This window comes from Pelodiscus sinensis, chromosome 2 (assembly GCF_049634645.1).
Source record: "Pelodiscus sinensis isolate JC-2024 chromosome 2, ASM4963464v1, whole genome shotgun sequence".
NCBI classification, from domain to species: domain Eukaryota; kingdom Metazoa; phylum Chordata; order Testudines; family Trionychidae; genus Pelodiscus; species Pelodiscus sinensis.
This window is the reverse complement of record NC_134712.1, coordinates 136,036,385-136,053,182: the sequence shown is the minus strand read 5'-3', so window position 1 is coordinate 136,053,182 and position 16,798 is coordinate 136,036,385. Positions and strand designations below refer to the sequence as shown.

Sequence of the window (16,798 nt, the reverse complement as noted above, 5' to 3'; positions counted from 1 at the left end):
CCTCTTTGCCTCCCCTTCCCACTAGGCACACATGCCCCTGGCAGGGCGGGAAGAGGCTTCACACACTCCCCCACCTCCTGGCTAATCAGGGCCTGGGGTAGGGAGAGTGTGTGAAGCCTCCTCCCACCCTGTGAGGAGCATGTGGCACTTTGAAGTGCTGTGTGCTCCTCGCAGGAGCGGGGCAGGGCAAAGGAAGCTTCACGCAGCTCCCCCACCCTAGGCCCTGATTGGCCTGGGGAGCATGCGAAGCCTCCTCCCGCCCTACGAGGAACACTTCAAAGGCCTGGGCACAAGAGAGCTGTGCCAAGCTTCTTTCGTCCTGCCCCCACCCTGCATGAGAGTATGGCACTTTGAAGTGCCGCACACTCCCCGCGGGGCAGGGGGAGGGCAGAGGAAACTTCATGCACTCCTCCTGCCCCCCAGGCCAATCAGGGTTTGGGGGCAAAGGAGCACATGACGTCTTCTCCTGCCCAGCAAGGAGCGCATGGTGCTTCAAAGCGTTGCATGGTTATGCCAGGGCAGGAGGACGTTTTGTGCGCTCCCCCGTCCCCAAGCCCTAATTGGCCTGGGGGGCAGGGAGTGGCAGGGCCTCCATGGGCCAGATCAACCTGCTTGGTGGGCTGGATCCATTCCGCGGAGGCCCTTTTGCCCACCCCTGCTTTAGAGCATCCTTAGGCCTCTCTGATTGGCCTACTATGGCCCTTCAGGAGCTGTTATGCCAGCCCAGAAAAGCTGTAGTATTGTACCCTTCCAGCCACACTCAACTATCCCAGGGGCTGCAAGTGGTTGGTGTGGGTACCAGCTATAGAAGCTTTACTGTAACTGGGGAGTTCTTCATGTCAGAATACCAAACAGGGAAAGTCAGTAGCCTTTTCAGTGCATTTGTGCCACCAGATGTAGGCACAGAGGCTGCAGTGAAGAAAATAACTTGATTCAATATGAGACCCCTTATTTATGAGCATTACCCTTTAAATTAACCATTAGACACAATCTAACTTTTGTTTACAGTGTGGACAACAACTGCAGATTTATCTTCCAGCAGCCTGTAAATAAGAGCCCTAAGTCTGTTCCTATAGCCAAATGTCCAAGATAGTAAGAATCATGCATTGCATTTTATGAAGCTAGCTGACAATGAACTCATTGCATACAAGTAGACTGGGTCAAAAATCAAGAGCAAAGATCAAGGGCTATCACAAAACTTTGGGTGTAAAATAAATGTGTGAAATGCTAAGTAAATATTACATATGCTATTAAGAGGTTAATCTGTCCAATCATATTTGAAAAGAATAGAATATTAATATTTTTTAAAACTGTATAAGCTGGTTTCTAAAAATATTCTAAAATTACACACTCATCTAAAAGAATTAACATGCCAATGCATGGTCCTGAACAGGGATGTAAAGGAGTCGTCAACTACCCAATAAGCAGGAGCTTATCAGGAAGCACTATCAACTACTTGACTGCTCCCCCTCCCCACCCCCAGCACTCTTAAAAGAGACAGAGAGATGCCTGCGTGCAAAGACGCTGGCTCATTCTCCGGTCCCCCGCCAGATCTCAGGACAACCCTCATGCTACCACTCTGTACTTTTAAAACGGAGGCAGCAGTGGCAGCTGGCCCCCCTGCCCCCGATCCCTCGTGCTGTGTCCCTTTAAAAATGCAGAGGAGCAGCGGGAGGGTTATCCTAAGACCTGGAGGGGGACTAGAGACTGAGCCAGCGTCTTTGCACGCCAGCTCCTCTCTGTCCCTTTAAGAGTGCAGAGTGCCACACGGCAGCCTGAGCCGGAAGTGAGCACTTAAAGTGCCCTTCCTTAACGACTAGTCAATCAACTAATAAAATAATTGATACTTAATATCCTCAGTCCTGAGGGGCAGCAGAAAGAGCACTCTTTTAGGGATGGGATTTTCTTTAAAAGATGGGAAGGAGGAACAAGAAAACAGAACTGAAAATCTTTATCCAAAACCATAAGTGAGAGAATAAAAGCCTTTTTCTCTTTATAAGAACTAAAATTGCTAAGGCAAATCTATCTGGCTTAGTTTTTAAACAGAGTACAGGTTGAACCGCTGTAAACCAGGATTCTCTGGTCCGGCAACATCTGTGGTCTAGAACCAGAGAATCCTGGTGGAGTACTGGTGCCTAAGAACCCTGAGGACTGGCAGGGTTGTGGGCTGCTGGCAAGCTGCCAGTGGGACCAGGACCCTAGATCCCCACAGCTGAGAAGTCGGGGATCTTGGGCCGTGAGGCTGCTCGATGGGGTTGGGAGCCCAATGTGCCAAAGCAGGGCTGCTCAGCGTGCCCCAACTGGGCTGCCCAGAAGGGCCGGAAGTTCGGCGCACTGCAGCAGAGCTGCCTGGAAGAGCCGGGAGTTGCACACCATAGCAGGGCTCCTCAGCTGATCTGCACTGCTCAGCATGGCAGGAGCCCAGCAAGCTGCGAGCTAGGTTGCCCGGCATGGCAGGCAAAGGGTGGGGACGGGGACCTGCAGGGCAGCAGGACCTGCGGCCAATCTAGTGTTGTGGAGCCAGTAGCAGTGGGGGCCAGATATGACCTACCCTGGGCCAGCAAGTCCTGAGGGTGCCAGACTAGGGAAGTCCAACCTGTACTGTGATATGATGGACATAGATGAAAATATGACCATAAATGAGAATCATGTTTAAGGACCATAGTAACTGATATAGAAAGAGAGTCTGAATATTTTGTAGGGAGAAATGGGATGGGCTTCTGATTGTGTTTTGCATTTGCATCCAGGTCTTGTGTTCCATTCTGGCTCCAGCCTTCCTTGACCTTGGAGGACTAGAAACTAGCTGCTTGGGCCTCAAACATACAGCTTTGCCAAGTCTCTTAAAAAAAGCTCTTCTTTTAAGTGTATTATAAAAGTTTAAGTGTTAACAAAACTAAATTCAGAGTTTCAGATAGTGACTAAAATTTTTCTTTCCCCCTCAATTACAGATTTCAATCTCCTCTGGTTTCATACTAGCTCTTGTCTCCCAAAAGGCCCTTCTACAAAAATGGTGGGAGGGGCTCAGACCTTTCTGATAAGCAGAAGAACAGGGATAATTCTTTTCCTCCACGGATTACCTTTATGTTTGTTTTCTCTCATTTGTCAGCAGAGGTAGAGTGACTCTTGTGTAAAGTCAATTTGCAAACACCTATAACCAGTAGAAATCTCTCCTCAATCATTGTTTCTGCAATTCTACCTAAAAGGAGTTGATTAAAATAATTCAATTTAACGAGGCTAAGTAGCTGTGTTATCTTGCTATTATAACACAGATCCTTCCTTTTCCCTCTATGACTCTTACATGTTTGTCAATATGGCTACGTCTAGAATGGCCCCTTCTCCGGAAGAGGCATGCAAAGCAGGCAAGTCAGAATAGGGAAATCCGCGGGGGATTTAAATATCCCCCGCGGGATTTAAATAAACATGGCCGCCGCTTTTTTTCCGGCTTGGGGAAAAGCCGGAAAAGAGCGTCTAGACTGGCGAGTAGGAATAAGAGATCCTCCGGAAAAGGGCTTTATTCCGGAGGATCGCGCCAGTCTAGACGCTCTTTTCCGGCTTTTCCCCAAGCCGGAAAAAAAGCGGCGGCCATGTTTATTTAAATCCCCCGCGGATTTCCCTATTCTGACTTGCCTGCTTTGCATGCCTCTTCCGGAGAAGGGGCCAGTCTAGACGTAGCCTATGAATTTAGAATGTAAACTACTTAAGGCCAGGACTAATTCTGCACTGCCTTGAACAATGAAATACAAGTCAAAGTAAGGCAGATGCCACTGACTGACAGATCAGAATGCTATCATTTTATACTAATCTTATAGATCTATAAATGACTTCTCTGCCTTGCACTTTTGAATTTCAAGTTCCAAGTCATTACTTGTTTCTGTAAAGCAGCTTGCATACCACATCAGACTACCCAAAAGAATAAGTTTCTGAGCACAAATGTTGAAAAGTCAAAATAAGGTCAGACAAGAAACAGTCAAAACAACAACTTTAATAGAGCATTTAGTTTTTGCATGTGTCCTTAACGTTACTGTACCCTGTCTACATCTTACCACTATTCATATTAAAAGTAATTTTTAAAATATCTACTTTTTTTTTTTACTTTCTTCTTGTAATCAATGCATACAAGCTTTTTGCATGTTTCCTTTGCATACCTTTAGTTTTGCATGTTCACCAGCCTTGTCTTTGCTGTCCCATAAGATTACACTGCAATTTTGCTTAACACCACAGGACATCCTGACAATGAAACGGGTTTGAAAAACATTTAATGTTACTTACTGTTATCCTCCCACCACTTTCATAAATACTAAGAACAAAATGATAAATTTTGGTATGCTAACAACCAAATCAGATGATCACCATTTAAAGTAGCTAACAATATTTCTTTAACCTGAAATCTTACACAGGATGCGTACTTTGCACAGTTTCTGAGTATCGTTTAGAATTTCCTTTGAAAGTTTTTGAGTCATATGCCCACACCATGTCTATTCCTTCTCCAGTAGTATGATCTGGCATCCAATGCGGGAAAGGAAAACGGCAAGCAACAATTCTGGCATTGTGATCAAGTTCTTCTTCAAGCTTCTTCTCCAACTGTGGCATCTGCCGAGCAACACAAAAGCCTTTCAGATAATGTACAAGACAGAAGTGTTCACTCTTGAAACTACGTCAGGCCCCCAAAACAAATCTAAGGTTTGAAGATTGCTGTTTTATTTTTAGAAAGCTTCTATGATACATGGTCATATGTTAACTCTGATGTGCAAATACAGAGTAAATGAAGCCAAAACATAGTCTTTAATTTATTCCAAATATTGCAAAGATCAAGAACATTTTAAGTTTATATAAAACTTTTTACAACTTATATCTATCACATTTGTGGAGAGCTATATTGTACTTGAAACAGAAAATCTTGTGTAGGGAACATACTTCACAAGTTTTGACTCTTAAATTTCTCTAGATCCGTGGATCCCAAACTTTTTTATACCATAGACCAGCAAACCCATTCACAAACTTTTGGAGTACTGATAACATTATTTGCATATTCGAATTAAAGATCCTAATTCGAACTACCGTTACTCCTCATAGAATGAGGAGTAACGGTAGTTCGAATTAGGATCTTTAATCAAACTACCTACTCCATGCAGCGTGTAGCTGCGGGCACGGAGTTTGGTCTAAGGGGGATTTAAAAATGGCGGCACCCGGGAACATGCAAATGAAGCCCAGGCTATTTAAATCCCGGGCTTCATTTGCAACGCCGCTTGCCCTAAATATCCTACTACCTCAAACTAACGAGCTAGAGTAGACGTACCCTTAGAGGCTACTGCTTCTATGTTGCTTCATGCCTTTATCACAGCTCTTAAGGAAGTCAATGCATCGCTGATGGCTAATGACCCAAATCAATAGGAATGGTGCTAGAAGGTGGAGTCGCTGAATAATTTCATGATTGAAAAGGAAACAATGCTACAGAGAGGTCAGTCTCCTTGGCTCTATCCCAAAAGGATTTGACAGACCAGACCAATGATACATGTAAGTGGTTGTTTTATCTTCAATAACTTACACCAGATGCTCAAATGAACGTGAAAGAGTTCCATAAGGTATCTAGACCTGAAAAAAAAATTTCTAATCCCAAATGCTCACTGCTTTATGACCTGAAACATGAAGGCTGACAGGCCTTCTAATTTGTATCCTGGCTCAGTAAAGGGATCACAGTATGCTTATACATGTTAATGTTTAACCATTTAGATTTCTGACTCAAAAACTGCTTATGGCAGTGAATTCCACAGACTAGTTGTAAGTGTCGTATGAAGATATATTTCCTTTTGTCTACTATGATTTTTTTAAAATTCTAAATAAAAGACCATGTAATAAAGAAAAAAACTAATTTTTGCACATAAACCCATTTTAAAATAAGTCAGATATATCAAGTAACAATTCTGTTAAAAGGAACCAGAGTTTCTTAAAACTACATCAAATTGTTTATATGGGATTCTCCATGTCATCAGTGGCCTCAGACCACAAGACATTTTTTTCACTATGGCCAGAAGACAAATGTAGAGAAACATTATCAAAGGCTGCAAAATGGATTCCACTTTGAAAAATTTATCTAGTTGTACAATACTGTTACATATCATTCTATTAATAGCTATATTAAAGTTTCAAAAGGATTCCTTTTCAGATAATGAAATTACATTTTACCAAAAATAACTTTAAACTAATGAAGTGTCCAATGCTCTTAATGTTTTCCATAAAGAAAGAAAGACTGTAAATATCCACATTGATATTTCTTTATTTCTTATAGAGCCAAGATAAACCTGAAAATGAAACTAATTCTGTATAGAAATTAAATTACTAAAGCACGCATAAATAGGCATCTAATCTAATTCTTAATATACAAAACATAAAGTGGTTGTGTCTCATGTCTACATTATCAGGGATAATTACATTTGATATTTATACATGTTCATTATAATCCTGTTATAACTTTAATCCCTCAGTCGACAAACTAGAAATATAAAAAAAATCTTAAAATAAATTAGTTTACCTATAAAATTATGAGTAACAATAAATGTCTTAGACATATTGATATCCACCACAGATAAGATCCTCTCCCTTCAATCCACTCACAAAATACAGAGATCAATCCTCTCCTTCAGAGAAAGCTCCTGAGAACAAAGATCTTACAGTACGGCCTAAAAGTCAATAAATCTGGGCTCTGTCTTCGTAAATTAGTCTTAGATGTTCAATATAAAAAAGCAGAACTGTATGTTTATGGCTTCAAACTAGGCCAATGCTCTAACTGATCTTCCTACAAGTAATAAAATACATTCATCCACAGAAAAAAGGATAGAGAAAATGTGTTATAAAGCATCCTGAGGCTGAGCTCTTAAAACCACTACACTTCTGTCAATAGGCCATTCCACAAACGGAGACCTTCAAAACTTACTTAGTTTTTGGTATGGTTACAAATGTTTCCCTAAATGCAATGGGCCCAAATGTCTGAAGTATTTTATTACTAGAAGGACTCAGAAAAAAAATACCATCTCAATAATTAGATGAAGTAAAATACTTTTTCTTTGCAAAGGTTAAGACTCTTTCTTCTACCTCATCAGGATAGATAACTAATTTACCCCATCTTAGGCTGCTACTAATTCTGAAGTTTGTTCCAAACCAGTATGTCTGATCAAGTTGCTCACATTTGTTTTTCTGTGTAACCATTTACTTATTTACTTCTGCACCTTTGCCCTTGGAGATTCTGCAATGCGGCTACAGAATTTCTAACTGCATATATATCTGTATGAGCAAGTGAGCCAGAGTGTGATCATGGTATCATTCTGTTCAGAAAGGGTGGTCTAATTTCCTCACACATTAACTGCTTCAAAGAACAATTATTACATGACAGTCTTGTCAAAATCATGCAATTGAACACTTTGTTTTGTAATTACAGATATTGCTGTAACAAAGGCATCTACTGCCCTCTTCTGGAATAAAGATTGCTACACTGCAGTAAATCAACCAAAATGGTTGGTTTAATCACTGAGTCTCTTGGGAATGCATCCAATAAAACTGCTGGAACACTTGATAATGCAGACTTTCCTTCAATATACCAAATACAACAGTGTTTAATCCTACACTCTACAAGAAGAGCAAAATGAATGAAAAAAGTAAAAGGGAGCTGAGTGCATTCGTAACATACAAAAAAATCAGTTATAAATGTAAATATAATATTCTGTTTTCTTAACATGAGAAGGAAAAATGGGAAAAATATAACCAAATAACATTTGAAAAAAAGACAAAAATATTCTTTCAAAGCTTGAATAAGTCCATGTACTGTAACATTAAAAGTGATCTCTCTTGAAGTGCCGTTTTTGCAGCAATTTTAAACGGCCATACAATTTCATTTGAAAGTCACATTTTATAGGTGATACACAACTTCCTCAAAGTGAAAAACAACTTCCCTGTATGCTTTGTGAACTAGCAACTATATTAATCTTTACAAAGGCAACTGTAGATTACTGCAGTACTATGAACTGATACTAGGGATGTGAAAGTGTAACCATGTACTGTACTTGGTTAACCAATGATCCTGGGCTCATTGATTAACCCTCATAGTTACAAGCAGGCCCCCAGTACACATGGATACAGAGGCAGCAGCACAGGGGAGGGGATAGGCAAGAGCCGGTCCGCATGGGGAGCCAGCTTTAAATTTCAGCACTTCCACGGTTACGTTAAACATACTTTAACATCTCTAACTGATGTTAAACAATTCAATAGTTGAGGTATTTTCAGTTTTTAAAGAGTATATAAACAATGTTCGATACTCTATTCTTTGCCATGTAAGTCCACAAAAGTGAGTTGAAACTAGTCAATATTCATCCTCCCTATTTTACTGAAAAAATTTTTCTGAAAAACTATTTTACTGAAAATTTGCTACACATCAATTTCAGCTGAACATTCCATTAACTTTTCCAAATAATTTAAGTAAGAGTTTATAAGAGTTCACAAAATTATGGTTCTGATTATATTGGAATTGGGACTTCATGAGGCAGAGCACAAACCGAAATTTCAAAAGAACAAAATTGAGGTTTATATCTTCTCCACAAGTTTCAAGATGTGACAACAGGTTGTGTTATTTCAATGTTATTAAACTATTATCATCATTTTGTCAAACCAATGACATAAATGTCAAAAGTATTGATAAGTGGACTCACTTTATAGATCAGTATCCTAATGCTGACTACCTTGCTAATATAGTCATAAAACCACAATATAGACAATAAAATACAATGAAAAAAACTTACCATTTGAGGTACCCCAAAAACAACAACATTTGTATACTGGGAAAAACTAACCTATAAAAAAATATATATATTATTGCCATTGTGGAGAATGAACATTCACAATATGAGAGGATACTGGGAGATGTGGGGGGGGGGGGGGGGGTGTTGGTAATTGTCTTCCCTTTATTACAGCCATGCTTCCCACAACAGGAACAAGGAATGATACAGAAGCCACTTAACGCAGCCCTAGTATTAATGTAGCTTAATTTAGCTTACCAGCTTAACATAGCCCTAGTATTCCCCAACATGGGGTAGATTTGCACTGATCAAGTAGCACAAAACTGGTTCAATGTCACCAAGGCTCTGGACCCAAATTCATGAATATACTCATTTTTACTGTTCTTATGACTAAGAAAAACTTTTTTTCCCATTTAACATCCTAAACTTGCCACCTGTCAATATAGCTAGAGTTAAAATTGCCTAACCATTTCTATTATGTTTTGAGTCCTTCACAACTTTCTGGAATTCTTAATTATTGGGAAGAAAATGTCTAGGTCAGTTCTCTGCCTTAGCATGAATATTTTTAAAAACAAACCAAAAAAAGCTTTCGAACACAGCTTATCTGTTTTTGAACATAAGGAGATGGGGGGGAGGAGATATGCTTTTCTCATTATATAAAATTCTTGCCAATCTTTATCACTCAATGGCTGAAATAGCAGGAAGAAGGTAAGTTGAAATCCTGCAGAGAATTAATCATCAACAAAGTCTGATAAAAGAATATTTTGATTCATCTGCATTATGAGACTTCGGAAAACAATATCAAGCTGCACAATGTTGCTTTAAAAATTGTATGCATACATATTATACACACACACAGAATGAAAGAAGGCTACATGACATGAATGCACAATAAGGAAGCTGCATATGAACATACATATCCTGCCAATGATTTCAATTATGCAGGTTCAAACTCTGACGGAGGTAGGCTTTCTAGCACCAAGCCTCAAAGTACTCAATGAATCGGGGTTCCAAAGGAACTCTTGACTGAGTATGTTCCTTGTAAGGGGAATATATCTGAGGACCAAAAAATTAAAAGCAAAACATTTAAGCTAGTGAAGTCACAGCTAGCATATACTTGTGTACTTTGCTAGATCAGGGCTTGAAAGAGCAAATCATTCTAGCTGAATCTAAAAAAATAATTCCAATTAGGAAAATTTATTCTTTCCTTTAAAAGAAATGCATGGGACTTCCATTATTTAAAAAAAATATTGTAATAAGGCAATGCTGAGGCTGTACAGTAGCATACTCAAGAAAATAAATACTGTAATAAAGTTGAACTTGCCAGTGAAACCATAACTCTTCCCTTGAGCACATAAATCAGTTACATAACACCATAAAACCACACTAGTCTCAAATACAAAAAAAAACTAATTAAAGTTTCATGAACTATATATTTTATACACTAGCATAGTTAAAGTTGTAGAAAATGTTATATCATTATTTGAGAAAGTGTAATTATCTAATTACAGAAAACTCTAATAGTCCGGCATCCAATAGTCCAGCACTCCTGACAGTTTGGCATCAAAATGGCAAAAACCTAGTGAGTGAGCTTTGGCAAAAAATGAGTCACAAGGTAACACCGGCAGCAGCTGAACTGAGCAAAAAGCGTAAAAATACGCTTAAAAAAACTAAAACATTACAGTATACTGTATACAGTATGTACAATAAAAAGGGTTAAGAACACTTTATATATAGTATATAATGTATACAGTATATATATATAACCATCTTATAGTACCTCCTGATAGTCCGGCATATCTGATAATCCGGCACCACCTAGGTCCCATAAATTCCGGATTATCGAAAGTCTACTGTAATAGCTTCCTCATAATACATGAGCACCTCAGCTTTGCATTACCTTTGATATTTCCTGACTTTTGAATGCCTATGTGTGTAATGTTAACATTGTTTTAGTATAGTTGAGTTTTTTTAATATTATCCACAGCACTGTGTTTTAAAATTGATCACTTCTGATTCACTAGTGAAATTGTTATGTACTTTGATTTCTAGATGTGTGAAAAAAAAATCAACACATACCTTCCACAAATCTGAAATGTAAAATTTGGTATTATGATGCATCCCTTCTCTCCAGGCACAGTATCTGGAGTACCAGACTAGCCAGGGATTTAATTCATAGCCAACAGCTTTGAAGCCTTCTTTTGCAGCTGCTATCACCTACAAAAAAAGATGAAATAGTCTTCATTCAGGGCCAGAGTAAACTGTAGTATGGAACTATGAATGTGGTTACAGGAAACATGACAAAACAGTGCAATTTTATCAATGGCATAAGCCAAAAGAAAAGTGGCATATGTCTTTATTGATTAAGTTTATCCACCTTTGGCTGCTTCAACACAAAGCCCCAGTCTGCAAAACATTAGCACACATACATGCTTAACTTGAGAATCATGAGAAGTCCTACTGAAATCAACATAACTACTTACCATTAATGAAGTTAAGCACAGGAGTAAGTATTTGCAGGATCAGAGCATAAGGCCCCAATACTGCCATGACATATTAATGTGCTTAATTTTAAGCATTCAAGTAGTTTCAATGACTTACCTGTAAAATAAATGTGAAACAACTGCCTGGGGTACAGCAGTACACAACACTAAATACACCCTCTCATCTACAATCAGAAATACAAAATGACCCCCAAAATGGGTAAAGTGCCACAGTAAAAAAATTTGAGTACATGACCTTTCTGACACAGGCAAGTACAAGGTATTTTCTTAATTCATTATACAGCACTCTGCAAAGCCATATGGATATGCAATTAAGTTATGATAAAACTAACTTCAAACACACACTAGCTAATGTTTAAACAGTTTGCTTATTTTTTTAAAATAAGAGTTTTAGACAATATATTTCCAAGATTTAAATAATAATTTAGTAAATTTCTTTGAATTCTGAGTTATATCAATACACCAAGCAGTTTAAGTAATCCAACTGAACTCAGTTGGGCAAATTAATCTAGCAAAGAAAAAAAAAGTTTTGTTCCCAAATGTGTATTTATTAATCTATAGCACAAATCACTCTTACTCTCCATGTTTTTTAAATAAAGAAATAGCTTGCAAATCCCACATATAAATAAAAGTGTGCATCCACTCCTCTGTATTTCAGAAGATCATTAAAAACAATAGACTCATGAGACTACAGTATATGGTAACAAAATTAGCAACTTTCAAGATGTCAAGTAGTTTAAAACCTACAGACTGGAAAAGTATCTTTAAACAATAAAAAAATCAAATCATATAAAACTAAAATTAAAAAAAACTGTATTGGAGAAGTATAGAAAAGTAGAAAAAGGTAAAGTAAATATTTTTGTTCCTGAATAAAACTGGTCAAATATTCAAACTGTTTATACCACACATTTTGAATTTTCCATGGGAATTAATCAATGGACATGTTTTCCATTATACACTATAAGAAAAACCCTCAAACATATTCAAACAACTTCACATTAGTTGAAGAATTTTTTTTTCATTATTTGCCCAAAGGTATTCCTGAACAAGTGTTAAACATTTGAAAGCCTGAAATATATACACTTAAAAACAGCAATCCAATTGATTTTGTCTGAATTTATTCGGGGCAGGGAGGAAAACTTTTAACACAGGATAGAGAACCTACACAAATACCAAGAAAAGGGGTGAATAATGGAAAATATTTACTATTGTAGAAGTAGTTCATTTCTATAACATAGTATCATGCACATGAATTTAGAGGAGACAGCACTCACTATACGTCCATCACCGCTACCTATGTCAACTAGGGATCCACTTCTGTGTTGTAACATTTTCAAAACATTTTCAATCTGAGTTGAAGTTGCAGGTACAAAAGGCAGGCAAATTTTTCTCAGTGCTGGAGTTATGAATGGAGTGACAACAGCATATAGTACCACCAATGTCCCACCAACAATGCCTGTGACAAACAATCCCCAATTTCTTTTCCTTGGGCTGTCATTATCGAGATTGATATGCAAGATGTCCTGGGTATGGTTTTCTCCTTGAAGTACTTTTGACATTGACAAAATATGCCTGAAGAAAGGGAAACATATGTAACAATTCCTTTGAAATGCCAACTATATATCTATTTATTTCTTGCTGGTGAACAGCAAACAATAATAAAATCACATACTAAATCTCTAAGGCTTATGTTACACTTAATATATTAAGACACCTTGGAGAAAATCATCAGAAACTAACTGAATTTTAAAAAACAACAACAATTAGACTATAAAGTGCTACCAGACCAACAAAACATGCAGATTAGGGGTTCCCAAACTTTTTGATACGGGGACCAGTAAATCCATTCATGAGATTTTGGAGGACTGATAACATTTATTTGCATATTCAGTAGGCAAATGAAGAATATGTAAAGAAACTGTTTCTGGTCCTCCCAAAGCCCCCAGTGCCAGCATTAGCAAAGCTTTTGATACTCACAATATTCTTGCCAGCAAGTTAAGGGAATATGGATTGGATAAATGGACTGTAAGATGATGAGAAAAAGCTAGACCAGGGTTTCCCAACTTTTTACTTTAGTTGGAACCCGTTTTTTTAGTACTATTTTTTGCAGCCCAAAAATATAAACGCACATAAAAAAAGAATGAAAAATGAATAAATGTTCACTGTTTCACCTGGCTGCATCCTTCGCCCAGCCCGGACTTGGGGGACCTTGAGGCACAGGCACTCTGGGAGGCAGGAGCAGATTAGGGGTGGGGTGTCTGGATAGGAGGGAGGGTACAAGGAGGGGACGGTACAAGGAGGGGACTTGGGTAGGAATTGGACCTCCCTGGTCCAGCACTCTCTGGACCTGACTGGTCCCAAATGACGGATTTTTTGGACATGGGGAGATCATTTCAGGGCTCCTGGTTCCCCCCCTGGCCACTAGGCTTCTTTGCACCTCCCTCCCCTGCAACCCAACTGAGCTGCTCACCGCCACTGGTTCCCTGCGCCTCTCCCAAAAGCATTCTCTCAATCCAAGGGAGTGCAGCACCAGTTCCCTGCAGCCCCTCACAGCCCAGCTGAGCTGCCCTTCTATTCCCTATGCCTTCCCCCATTCACCTCAGCCCAGTTGAGGCCTGCACTGGTTCCCTGCATGTTCCCTGCACAGCACAGCTGAGCCCCGTTCCTGCACCTACCCCCAAGCCCCACAGAACTGCTGAGCCCAGCTCTGATTTCCTGCCCCTCCCGTGGGGCTCGTCTACACTGGCCCCTTTTCCGGAAGGGGCATGTTAATTTCACCTATTGTAGTAGGGAAATCCGCGGGGGATTTAAATATCCCCCGCGGCATTTAAATAAAAATGTCCGCCGCTTTTTTCCGGCTTTTAAAAAAGCCGGAAAAGAGCGTCTACACTGGCCCCGATCCTCCGGAAAAAGCGCCCTTTTCCGGAGGCTCTTATTCCTAGTAGGAATAAGAGCCTCCGGAATAAGAGGAATAAGAGCCTCCGGAAAAGGGCGCTTTTTCCGGAGGATCGGGGCCAGTGTAGACGCTCTTTTCCGGCTTTTTTAAAAGCTGGAAAAAAGCGGCGGACATTTTTATTTAAATGCCGCGGGGGATATTTAAATCCCCCGCGGATTTCCCTACTACGATAGGTGAAATTAACATGCCCCTTCCGGAAAAGGGGCCAGTGTAGACGTAGCCCTTGAGTCTAGCCCCAGGGTCCCGGCACCTTCCTCCTCCTGCAGCCAAACTGAGCTCTCAGCTCCTCACCTCCCACCCCCCCCACAGTTCAGCCCAGCACCCTGCACCTCCCCACTCCCACAGCCCAGTACCCCTTCACTCTCACAGCCCAGCTGAGTTCCGTTTCCCTGCACCTCCCCCCAACCTGCGCAGATATACTGAGCCGATCACTGATTCCCTGCCCTTCTCTCCCTCCCCTTGAATCTAGCACCAGGTTCCTGGCACATCCCTCCTCCTGCAGCCCAGACGAGCCCAGCGCCCCGCACCTCCCCCCTCCCCGCAGCCCAGCCTGGAACCCCCCAGCGTGGTGCCCAGGGGCAACTGTCCCTCTTGTTCCCCCCTCGCTACGCCTCTGCCAGGAGTCTGGAACATCCAGCTGAATCCTCCACCCAGCCCGGCCCAGGGCTTGGGGGACCCAGTGCCACACGGACACTCCAGGAGCCTGCAACACCCCCACAGCCACGCTAAGGCCCGTTATTTTTTCCCCGCAGACCGGTACTGGGCCATGGCCCATGGTTTGGGAAACGCTGATATAGATGGTACCATGAGCTTTCATGGGCACAGCACACTTCTTCAGAGGTTTTGTTAGTCTATAAAGTGCTACCAGACCAACTATTTGTTTTTCCTATAACAGACTAACTTGGCTACCCCCTGACGCTTCTGAATTTTAAAATTTATTCTACCATAATTGACTTTTTGGCTCATCCAAGGCCCCCATACTTGTGTTGGAGAACAAGGAATAAATACAAAAAAGCAAACAGCCTATTTTTATTGAGAAGAAATTTATATATGAATGCTCATTAATATAAACAGAAGCCAAATAAAAAAGTTGCAATAATAAATGAACATTTTTGGTGGCAGTGTCTTATTTCTCTGTATGTAGAATTTAAGTATGAATAGCTTTTCTCATCAAAACTGAACTGTTTTCAGTCCTGAAAGGAACAGCTAATCTTTTTCATTTAGAAAGAAAGTAACAAAACAAGTAGTTAAGAAACTAAAGGGCATAGCCTGCTAATAAAACTATGGTTCAATTTAAAGAATACAACACATTCTTTATGTACTTCATTTATTGGCCATCTTTGGAATACTATGGTAGTACCCTTGTCCTGAAAGAACAATTTCTGTACAAATGTTTAATTCTTTCAAATCACTATCATGTATTAACATCACAGGCACAATGTGCCTTTAAAATCTTAAAGGGAAACTGAATTTCATATTTTCATGTAAAATGAATGTAATCATTATGGAAGGCGTTGGCCTGACAGTCCTGAGTTCTTCTACTTAGACTATTATAGCAAAAGCTTCAGAGGGGTAGCCAAGTTAGTCTAACAGAAAAAACAAACGAATAATCTGGTAGTAATTTAAAGACTAACAAAACATGTACATAAAAACAAATGATCTGGCAGCACTTTATAGAGACTAACGAAACATGCAGAAGGTATCATGAGGTTTCGTGGGCACTGTTATCTGAAGAAGTGGGTTGTGCCCACGAAAGCTCAAGATACCAGCTACATATTGTGTTAGTCTTTAAAGTGCTACCAGACTATTTGTTGTTTTTAAAGTTTTTACAATAGCAAAGACAGTGCAAGTGCAAGTGCAGGTGCAGGTTTCCCTCCCTTGTTCCACTTCCGTGCTTCCATCTTGACCAACATCTTCGAGAAGACGAGCACAGCAGCTCACACGCGAAATTCGCGCACACAAGTGGCCGCTCCCCCGCCCTGCAAGTGTGACATGCACCACGCGGGATCCAGCGCCGCTGGGTGGGGCCTGGTGCCAGAGGAGCCATGTGGGCGCGAGACAAGCGCGTGGCCGTTGCGCGAGCAGCGCCCGAGACTGTTAGGACGGCCAGTGTCTAAGCGCCGCACCCGGCTGCCCAGCGCTGCTGACAGTGGTCGGGGCAGGGGGGTGGACAAGGCGACCTGCCCCAGGCCAGCGCCGCCGCCTCACTCACCAGCGCGAGCCTTCAGTAGGCGGGAAATCCCCTTTCGTCCGGAACTCGGCCCGACGCAGGCGCAATGGAGTGGACGATACCACCCGAAACGCGGGGGGCGAGGGGCTGACTTGTGGCAGGCCGTACAGCACTGTAGGGTACCGCGCCCTACATCTCACCGGTAAGTCTCGTTCTGCTCTCGCTGCCGCGCCATGGACACTGCGAATAGGATGTGTGTCGGAGTTCCGTTTAGTGGTCTCTTCCAGTCTAACTTGCGCCCTTCTTTCCGTTAGACGCTTCCAGAAGGGGTCGGCGAGGGCGCCATATTGGTCCCAACTGAGAAATCCTTCCTGCGGTAGCCTAC

General features: G+C 40.9%; 1 protein-coding gene across 5 annotated transcripts in view; it reads right to left on the bottom strand.

Moving 5' to 3' along the window:
- The window catches only part of ATPSCKMT (ATP synthase c subunit lysine N-methyltransferase), a 58,030-nt gene extending 41,241 nt beyond the window's left edge, over window positions 1-16,789 (bottom strand). For 2 of the 5 annotated variants that reach the window (XM_006111036.4, XM_006111035.4), the window contains exons 1-6: window positions 16,614-16,789; window positions 12,562-12,859; window positions 10,863-11,000; window positions 8,787-8,837; window positions 4,407-4,590; window positions 4,146-4,227 (exon numbers count right to left, since the gene is read on the bottom strand). In XM_006111036.4, coding sequence (XP_006111098.2) covers window positions 4,193-4,227; window positions 4,407-4,590; window positions 8,787-8,837; window positions 10,863-11,000; window positions 12,562-12,859; window positions 16,614-16,648 — 741 coding nt within the window. In that variant the 5' untranslated portion in view covers window positions 16,649-16,789 and the 3' untranslated portion in view covers window positions 4,146-4,192. The other 3 variants (XM_006111034.4, XM_075921485.1, XM_075921486.1) reach the window with 3 other exon arrangements.
- Between the last annotated feature and the right edge of the window lie 9 nt (window positions 16,790-16,798).